We start from the raw sequence: 10,370 nt of genomic DNA on the forward strand, positions 1-10,370 counted from the left end.
CCCTTCCCATTTCCATCCGAATGTGCTGCTTGACCCACTGAGTTCCTCCAGCACGTTGTTCTATGCTGAAGAGGTTGTGCTGATTTTTGATGAATAATTCCAGCCTTGAAGACAGACTCAGATTTATAAAGAAAGATATAGGTTTATGAAGCAAAACACTCTCAGCGTTGGAGCAAATCAGTGGGTCAGGCAGTATCTGTGGAGAGAATGAACGGACTAAAGTAGGGTCCCGATCCAAAACATCATCTGACCATTCCCTCCATAGATGCTGCCTGCCCCATTCTATTCCTCCAGCCCTCTGTGTTTTGCTCAAGTTTCCAGCATTTAAGCACCTCGCGTCTCTGTAGGTTTATAAAGTGTCTTTTGTGGCTTCAAATTATTTTACGCTTGTTGTAAAATGGAAAAATATGACAGTCTAATGGGCAGCACGGTGGCACAGCGGTAGAGTTGCTGCCTTACAGCGCCAGAGACCCAGGTTTGATCCTGACTACCGATGCTTGTCTGTACGGAGTTTGTACGTTCTCCCCGTGATCTGCATGGGGTTTTCTCCAGGGTCACCGGTTTCCTCCCAAACTCCAAAGACGTACAGGTTTGTAGGTTCATTGGCTTGGTATAATTTGTAAATTGTCCCTAGTGTGTGTGGGATAGCATTAGTGTGCGGGGATCGCTGGTCGGCGTGGACTCGGTGGGCCGAAGGGCCTATTTCCACGCTGAATCTCTAAACTATATCTGTAAACTAAACTAGTTAGTCCAAGTTCCCATTCACAGCAGTTAGATCGTGGCTGTGGAACCTGCCTTTTGCAATAGTGATAATATTGCCCAAGGCACTGAGATCTGAAGAGTGCCAAGAGATTCTTTGCACGCCCTCCTTTCAGAACAGATGGAGTTTTAACTTAATGTCTCATCTGAAAGATGGAAATCTGAGAGTGCAGCACTCACTGGGGAGTGGGTCGAGTGTCAGCTGAGATTTCTGTGGGATTTGAAACCTTAACCTCCTCACGGCACAAGAGTTCAATTCTGTGAGCCCATAAAATACGTGGTAATTATGGGAGACATCCTCTTTCAGTCGATCAGTCCATCACTTGTTGCGGAACTGACAGAGAGGCATGTTTTCGTGTTGCGTTCACCACACATTTAAGTGGAGAGTATAAGTGGTTTTTAATGCAGCTAAGGGGTGTATTTTCCTGTGTTAACTCTTGGCTGCGTTTTCACATTGCATGAGTCAAAGATCCATCTCCATTAAAATAGCATTTGGCATTTCTCTGGCACGAACGACACACTTGATCCATTTGATCCGCCCCTCTACTTCAATGCTGAAATCCAATGCCCCATATTGATGGCAAGTTCACACCCAGTTGTTTGTAAGTTTAGTTTAGAGATACAGCGCGGAAACAGACCCTTCGGCCCACCGGGTCCGCGCCGACCAGCGATCCCCGCACATTAACACTATCCTACACACACTAGGGACAATTTTTACATTTATACCAAGCCAATTAACCTACAAACCTGTACGTCCTTGGAGTGTGGGAGGAAACTGAAGATCTCGGAGAAAACCCACGCAGGTCACGGGGAGAACGTACAAACTCCGTACCAAAGATACTAGAGGAACAAGATGGACCACTCGACCCTAAAAAACGTAGCATGTCACGGCGCCATTTTAGTCGGCAGAAACTTGCAGAAACATTTAAAAAGAAAAATAACAAAAACCTGTGAGTTGATAGACGAGATATATTCTGCATTTTAATGGTATCATCACACATACTGTTCCCCCAAAACACTGATTACACCGCGAGAGGCAGAGCGAACGGCGGGTTTTGCTTACTAAAATGGCGGACGTTACGCTCCTTTGCGTACTACACTTCAGTGTAGGCGATTTCAACGGAGTGGTCCTTCTTGGTCCTCTAGTATCTTTGCTCCGCACAGACAGCACCCGTAGTCAGGATCGAACCTGAGTCTCATGCGCTGCATTCGCTGTAAGGCAGCAACTCTACCGCTGCGCCACCGTGCCTCCTAAGGAACTGCAGATGCAGGTTTACACCAAAGATAGACACAAAATGCTGGGGTAACTCAGCGGGTCAGGCAGCATCTCTGGAGAGAAGGAATGGGGGACGTTTCGGATCAAGACCCTTCTTCTCTGTAACTATGTGCCACTGCAGACTGCGGGAGAAATAGCCGGCTTTTGAACCTCTTAGTTTAATGTTATCCATATACAAAATCATTTATATTATCCATAAGATTTCTTATATTATCCATATACAAAATCATTTGCCTCTTACAATATGCACTTAATCGTACCTTGTTATTATTTGATTTTGGACATCTAAACTAGATACGTACCAAGGCTATCTGTTGCAATCTCACACTTCAGTACTTGTAAGAAAATAACTGCAGATGCTGGTACAAATCGAAGGTATTTATTTCACAAAATGCTGGAGGTCAGGCAGCATCTCGGGAGAGAAGGAATGGGTTACGTTTCGGGTCGAGACCCTTCTTCATAAAGCAAAGCGCTGGAGTAACTCAGCGGGTCAGGCAGCATCTCAGGAGAGAAGGAATGGGTGACGTTTCGGGTCGAGACCCTTCTTCAGTACTTGTTCTGTAAAGATCTCTGGGGACAATTTAGAGCAGCCAATTAACCGACCGACCCACATGTCTTTGTGATGTGGGAGGAAACCAGACCACTCAAACTTGCTCATGCAAACTCCACACAGACAGCACCCGTAGTCAAGGTCGAACCCTGGCTCAGTAAGGCAGCAACTCTACTGCTGCTCTAGAGAGGCCAGGAATGAACCAACGTCACCTGGGCCGTGAGACAGCAGCTCTACCAGCTGCCACTGTTCCACCCCCAGATTCTCTGCAAATCTTTGCTTTTAAATGATTGTTTCTCTTGTTTCTCACAGCCTGTGTCAAACACAACGTCTAGTAAGGATTTGGGGGAAACCGAGTTTAAAGCAATGGTCTGTTTCTTTCAGGAAAATCTGTGATCCAGGCCTGACCTCCTTTGAACCTGAAGCTCTTGGAAACTTAGTGGAAGGGATGGATTTCCACAAGTTTTATTTTGAGAACTGTAAGTATGCGATTGCTTTCTAAAGTACAGAGATACTATGCTGTTCTTCCAGGGCTGAAATCTGGTAAAGCAGTAGCTAGAGTCTGAGATGGTCCACTGCATGGCAACTTTACTTGCAGGCAAGGTCCATAGAATGCATTCAAGAGAGAGCTGGATAGAGCTCTTAAGGATAGCGGAGTCAGGGGGTATGGGGAGAAGGCAGGAACGGGGTACTGATTGAGAATGATCAGCCATGATCACATTGAATGGTGGTGCTGGCTCGAAGGGCCGAATGGCCTACTCCTGCACCTATTGTCTATTGTCTAATGAGGTTGTATTGTTTATTAAACACAAAATAGAGTGGAGATCGGCTTGGGTGTAAAACTGGAGCTGCCCACTATTGTGATAGTGGCAGAACTCAAGCAAGCTGGGGCAGGTTTAGTTTAGTTTAGTTTAGAGATACAGCACAGAAACAGGCCCTTCAGCCCACTGAGTCCGCACCAATAGACAATAGATGCAGGAGTAGGCCATTCACCGCCATTCACTGTGATCATGGCTGATCATCCACATTCTGTACCCCGTTCCTGCCTTCTCCCCATATCCCTTGGCTCCACTTTCTTTAAGAGCTCTATCTAACTCTCTCTTGAAAGCATCAACGAGCGATCCCCACACATTAACACTGCCCCACACACAGGAGGGACAATTTTACATTTTACATTTATACCAAGCCAATTAACCCACAAACTGATCGTCTTTGGAGTGTGTGAGGAAACCGAAGATCTCAGAGAAAACCCACGCGGTCACGGGGAGAACGTACAAACTCCGTACAGACAGCACCCGTAGTCGGGATCGAACCCGGCGCTGCGAGCAAGTAGTTCTACCGCTGCGCCACCGTGCCGCCATAGATGGACAGGTTGTCCTGACCGAGGTCGAGCTCTGGGCCAGGCCTCTGGACAATGCCTGCATCTGTCCTCAAGAGTAAACACACAGCCCAGCGCAAGCCCTTGCTTCAAACCTCTGAGGGTCAGGATAGGCTCAACTCTCATCTTGCTGCTCACAGTAAAAGGGGAAGGAATGTAGATGGAGGGGGAGAGGAAGAGGGAAGGGAGAAATGGGTACAGGTGGAGCGCATAGTAGGGTGGTCATAGTCATAGAGGGTCATAGAGTGATACAGCACGGAAACAGGCCCAACTTACCCACACCGGCAAACATGTCCCAGCTACACTAGTCCCACCAGCCTGCGTTTGGTCCATATCCCTCTAAACCTGTCCTATCCATGTACCTGTCGAACTGTTTCTTAAGTGTTTGGATAGTCCCTGCCTCAACTACCTCCTCTGGCAGCTCGTTCCATACACCCGCCAACCTTTGTGGGAAAAAGTTACCGCTCAGATTCCTCAGGTGGGGAGAAAGAGGTGGGGTTTTGGTAGGTTACCTAATAGTTCAAAATAATCTTCCAGACCAGCCCCCACGAAGTCTCGTGGGTGACGCAAGAAACTGCAGACGCTGGAATCTTGAGCAAAACACAAAGTGCTGGAGGTGTTCAGTGAGTCGGCAGCATCTGCGGAAGGGAATAGACGGACAATGTCTAGAATTGGGACCATTCTGCAGAAGGGTCCTGAACCAAAACATTGTCTGCGCATTGCCTCCATAGATGCTGCCTGACCTGCTGAGTTCCTCCAGCACTTTGTATTTTTCTCCAAGTCTGAGGGTGGCTGAATTGCCCATAGCTCGAATCACAGGTGTGCAGTTTTAGACAGGTAATACTACGGTACATTTCTCCCACGTGTCAAAAACAAATGGCACGGTGGCGCAGTGGTAGAGTTGCTGCCTCACAGCGCCAGGGACCCATGGGTGCTGTCTGTACGGAGTTTGTACGTTCTCCCCGTGACCTGCATGGGTTTTCTCCGAGATCTTCGGTTTCCTCCCACACTCCAAAGACTTGCAGGTTTGTAGATTAATTGGCTGGGTGTATTTGTAAATTGTCCCCAGCGTGTGTAAGATAGTGTTAGTGTGCGGGGATCGCTGGTTGACGTGGACTCGGTGGGCCATAGGGGCCTGTTTCCACGCTGTATCTCTAAACTAAACTAAACTATTTCTCGTGGGTTTGGACAATGGACGTATTGAAGCCTCTCCAGTTACAACAGATTATTCTCTTGCTCCTCCAGTGTTGTCCAAAAACAATAAGCCGATCCACACCACCATCCTCAACCCCCATGTTCACCTGATCGGGGAGGACGCCGCATGCATCGCCTACATCCGTCTAACGCAGTACATGGACGGGCAGGGACGGCCGCGGACCACACAATCAGAGGAGACACGCGTGTGGCACCGCCGCGAGGGCAAGTGGCAGAACATACACTTCCACTGCTCAGGTGCCCCTGCCGCTCCGCTCCAGTGAACACCTTCTGCAGGTAGGAGGGCCGCACTCTACCCCCCCCCCCCCCCCCATCCTCATAAGGTCATGTGATAGGAGCAGATTCAGGCCATTCGGCCCATCAAGTTTGGGTGGCCAACTGTTCCGTATTAGCCGGGACATCCTGTATCTTTGGCTAAATAATTTTGTTCCGTACGGGACTGCCCTTGTCCCATATTAGGCCCAGATGGCGCTGGAGGCCCGGACACTGTAGGCCCAGACACTGTAGGCCCGGACACTGTAGGCCCGGACACTGTAGGCCCGGACACTGTAGGCCCGGACACTGTAGGCCCGGACACTGTAGGCACGGACAGTGTAGGCCCGGGCGCTGCCTATCAGAGGTTGCGTAGCAACCCGCCTCCCGGCTCTGGCGGCCGCCATTGATGGAGCGGGAGCACGTGGCCGCTGGCTGGGTGAGGTCACATGGGGCATGGGGTGGGTCTTTGTCCCTTATTTGGGAGTGTGGAAGTTGGCAACACTACATCAAGTCTACAATAAAACACAAAGATAGACACAAAAAGCTGGAGTAACTCAGCAGGACAGACAGCATCTCTGGAGAAAAGGAATAGGTGACGTTTCAGGTTGAGACCCTTCTTCAGACTCTGAAGAATGAGTTTGCAGAAGGGTCTTGACGCGAAACAACTTCCTATTCCTTTTCTCCAACGATGCTGTCTGACCCGCTGAGTTACTCCAGCTTTTTGTGTCTATCTTTGTGTTTTATTGTCCCACATAGAAGAATGAAATTCATACCTGCAGCAGCACAGCAGAATATGTAAAAATAGTACACTGTAAACAATATTATAAACGAGAAAAACGTTCAGTCTGTGTGTATCTATATCCCTCTATTCCCTGCATATCCGATATGATATGACATGATACAAAGAAGGGTCTCGACCCGAAACGTCACCCATTCCTTCTCTCCTGAGATGCCTCCTGACCCGCTGAGTTACTCCAGCATTTTGTGAATAAACACTTTTGATTTGTACCAGCATCTGCAGTTATTTTCCTACACTGATATGATATGATATGATATGATATGAAATGACATGATAGAACCTTATCCCAGGAGGGAAGTTGGTCTGCCAATGGTCATAAAACACAACAAGATACATGAAACATGAAATTAAGGTGGCAAGTGGAAAGTCCAGGATTGGGGATGGGCAAAGATTGGGGTGGGGGGGAGAGGGCGGGGGAGAGAGTCAGTCTACCCCACAACGGAAGGGGGAAGAGTTGTACAGTTTGATAGCCACAGGGTAGAAGGATCTCCTGTGGCCTTCGGTGCTGCATGTTTTTTTGTTTTTTTTAAATAAAAAATATTTATTCAAATATTAAAATAATATATACAATACAATAAAACCAAAACAGAACCCACCACCAGAATACTATACACACAAATATACCAATTGAAACTATTATACAATTATATTGCAATCCCCGTCCAGGATACATCCAATCCCCCGCGGTGCCCAGTGGTCCCGGAGATCCTCCAGGGTGCCCGTGGACAGCACGCAGTCCCTCTCCGACACCACCCGGGCGTGGATGTAACCCCGGAAAAGGGGTAGGCAGCTGGCTCGGTCAGAGCCCTCTTCCGCCTGGCGCCGCGAGTCGCGGATGGCCAGCTTGGCCTCTGTGCTGCATCTTGGTGGGACCAGTCTGCTGCTGAAGGCGCCCCTCAGTCTGACCAGTGTGTCATCCACGTGCCTATCTAAAAGTCTCTTAAGTATGCGGGTGTTCTGTGCTGAACTAAAGGTGGCGGCCAGGGACTGTAGAGTGAGCCGTTTGTGCTTTGCGTTTCAGCTGGGAGATGCTGGAGTAGACTTCTCGTCCAAACAGTGGATTGAAGCCGATCACTGTCATGGTGAATTCTTGAAGACGAACAGCGCCATGCTCCAATCTGCATGTGTATGATGCTATGGTGGCTGCCTATTTGTTGTTTCCATGGATCCATCGTGTCTGTTTCTGCTGTATAGGAGGTGTACAGATAAAAATGGCTGCTGTATATGTACCTGATAACTCACTCGTTCGATGGCAGAGGTTCACGCAAAAAAATAGATTCTGAACCCGTATACTTGCCAAAGTATGGAGGTCCGTCCTTTAAAAATAATGTTTAAAAAAAAAGAAACAGACAAAAAATTTAACAAGTTGCAGTAGTAGATCTTTAAAAAGTCGAGATTTAATCGAGATTACGGTAATTCTGAACGGTAATTGCCGGCAGGTGAGTAATGTAGGAGGAAGCTGTCACTCCTCCTGTCAGTAAGAGAGAGGTAAGAGTCAATTAATGAACCGCTAACCCACTTGGAGACTGACGAGCAACATAGTTGAAACTCAAAGGCCAAGACTATGACCTCACTGCCCTGCAAAACTGTCTGAGACACAAAAAAAACCACAAAAAAACCCCAAAATAATACTTCTAGGTGATTGCATTTTTATTCTTCTCTCTCCTGTCGATCCTTTGCAAAGTGAAGCTGTGATCTCATTCATTGAAATGGACCACACATAATAAGGTATTTCTTTCTCATATGTTAACATTTCTTCCAGTGTTCTCTGCATTAAGGTTAATATGAATGTATAATATTGAAGTTCTCTGTCGTGCCTAAGTGCAGTAATATTATCTTTGGTTTAAAAAAAAACAATTGCTAAGTCAATTTGCATCCACAAGTTTGCAGTATGTTGTAATCTAGTTACTGATGACAAACCTTTTGAACTGCCTTATGTCTTTGAGGTATGGTGTAGATGTATAGCCCGATAATGTTATCTTACTGGGAGTAAATGATCAAACTTGCAACGGACAGTGTTGCTACTCACAAACAACGCTGTTCAGCTGGGAGATTTCTCATCATCCCTTGGTTAAAAAGGTCACACGTTTAAAACATATATGCAGTTTTACAGAGGTTATGCATGTGTTGTTTCTGGTCAATATTTTCACTGTATGTGTTTACTTGACAAAAAAATACTGATGTACCTAGTTCTGCATCTTTAACTATCTTGCACAGTCTGGGCAGTATGCACCACATAACTTAAGCCTAAGCTTGATATGATAAATTCCTGTTTAAAAAATAAAGTAAATTAATTGCATTGTTACTGTATCTTATGGGGCTAATAATATCTTATAGTTTTAACTGAGGCAATTGATGCAGAATTTTGCATGATCTATTACAAAACTACCCTCTGTCTGTTTGTTCTGAATGTTGGTAGATCTTCATAGCTTTGTTACCATAGGACTTGATCTTTAAAAAAAGTATTTAATAAAATTAATACAAACCGGTGCATCTTGTTTTAACTGCTGCAGTCGATGGATTGTCTAGCCCCAGAGCCTGCTTGAAATTGTCGTCAATGAATTAGTAAAGAGCATTCTCAAAATGCGATATTCAGTGTTTTTAGTTAGTTCACGAAATGAGTCACAAAATAGGTGAAATTGGACATGAGATGTCCCTGGATTGGAACCTTCCTCTGGTCTGCATCTAGCTTTAGTTTGCAAACTGCACGATTTGCACTTCTTTACACTGAGCATTGGTTGGGACCCTTGAGGAGGGGGAGTGTTGACATGGCTTGTGGTGACTCTGGTCTGGAGTGGGTGCACCATCACGGTGTTTGCTCTATCCTTGCGCACACAGCACGCCTTCAACCGCGTCTCGGTCAGGTCCCGAAGGAGGAACGCCCTCTAATTCAGACGTGGACCTGGTGGTCGGATAACGGCAAAAGACTCAAGTTAATGAGCGAGGCTTTGCTCAGACTCGTTCTCGATCAGAACACGTAGTTTGAGCAACAAATCGCACACCCTCTCCGGCCTCAGCAAACCCATCACACCTAAACCAGTCCCTGAGAAAATTAATGACACTGAAATAGGCCCATCGGCCCATCGTGTCCATGCTGGCCAAGGAAGGTCTGGTCTAGTCAGGTTTCACCCATTTTGAGGCTCAGTGCTTTCAGTTACCTTTAATGTAACCTGTTTCTGTGTGTCTGGCACTTTTAAACAAAAAATAAACACACTCTGTGTACATACGTGGGTCTGTTATCTGTCTCACCCCCAATGCCCCTCCTCCCGAGCCGAGCTTTGTTGAGTTGTGTGCAGTTCACAATGTTCAGTGATTAATGCAGCTGCCAAACAACTTGCATCAAGGGGTTAAAATTATCATTAACAGGGCGGCATAGTGGCACAGCAATAGAGTTGCTGCCTCACAGCGCCAGAGACCCGGGTTCGATCCTGACTACGGGTGCTGTCTGTATGGAGTTTGTACGTTCTCCCCTTGACCCGCGTGGGTTTTCTCCAGGTGCTCCAGTTCCCTCCCACACTCCAAAGACTGGTAGAGTGTTTGTAGATTATTTGGCTTCGGTAAGTTGTAAAATTGTCCCTAGTGTGTTCAGGTTAGAGTACAGAGTGACCGCTGGTCGGCACGGATTTGGTGGGCCAAAGGGCCTTTTTTTCTGCTCGGTATCTCTAAAGTCTAAAGTAAAATCTGAACAGTGGGATAGAGTGTACAGTAAATGCAAACATTCTCACCCTGTTTTAATCTCTAGGCATTGTTCCTTGGACAGCCACATCCAGGAGCACTTATTACAACAACGTGAATTGTTTTGACAGAAGAATCACGTTGAGAGAATAAATCTTACCAGGAACACAGTTGGATTTTTGACCCAAACTGGAATTGTTTGAAGTGAAGTATTTAATGATTCTTTTTGCACAGATTGTATTTTATAGACAAAGATGATCTGTGACCAGGCAGTATTGATTAATAGCAGCTGGCAAGAAGATAGAAACATAGAAATTATTATTACCCCAACATTCATACAGGACCTTTGGTCTGCAACACCTCTCTCGATGGGCACAGCTGATCATCCACTTCAGTGCCCCGTCCTCACCTCCCCCCCATAACATCGATTCATTGAGCCCCCTCAGATGTTTCACACTGCCGT

The 10,370-nt window shown here is 46.6% G+C and overlaps 1 protein-coding gene across 6 annotated transcripts in view; it reads left to right on the top strand.

The window, feature by feature from the left end:
• Positions 1-9,456, top strand: part of camk2g2 (calcium/calmodulin-dependent protein kinase (CaM kinase) II gamma 2) — a 298,181-nt gene extending 288,725 nt beyond the window's left edge. For all 6 annotated transcript variants that reach the window (XM_078428653.1, XM_078428654.1, XM_078428656.1 and 3 more), the window contains 3 exons: positions 2,970-3,064; positions 5,209-5,454; positions 7,254-9,456. In XM_078428653.1, coding sequence (XP_078284779.1) covers positions 2,970-3,064; positions 5,209-5,441 — 328 coding nt within the window. In that variant the 3' untranslated portion in view covers positions 5,442-5,454; positions 7,254-9,456. The remainder of the gene's footprint in view (positions 1-2,969; positions 3,065-5,208; positions 5,455-7,253) is intronic.
• The last annotated feature ends 914 nt before the right edge of the window (positions 9,457-10,370 follow it).

Source organism: Rhinoraja longicauda, chromosome 35 (assembly GCF_053455715.1).
Source record: "Rhinoraja longicauda isolate Sanriku21f chromosome 35, sRhiLon1.1, whole genome shotgun sequence".
Taxonomy (NCBI): Eukaryota; Metazoa; Chordata; class Chondrichthyes; order Rajiformes; family Arhynchobatidae; genus Rhinoraja; species Rhinoraja longicauda.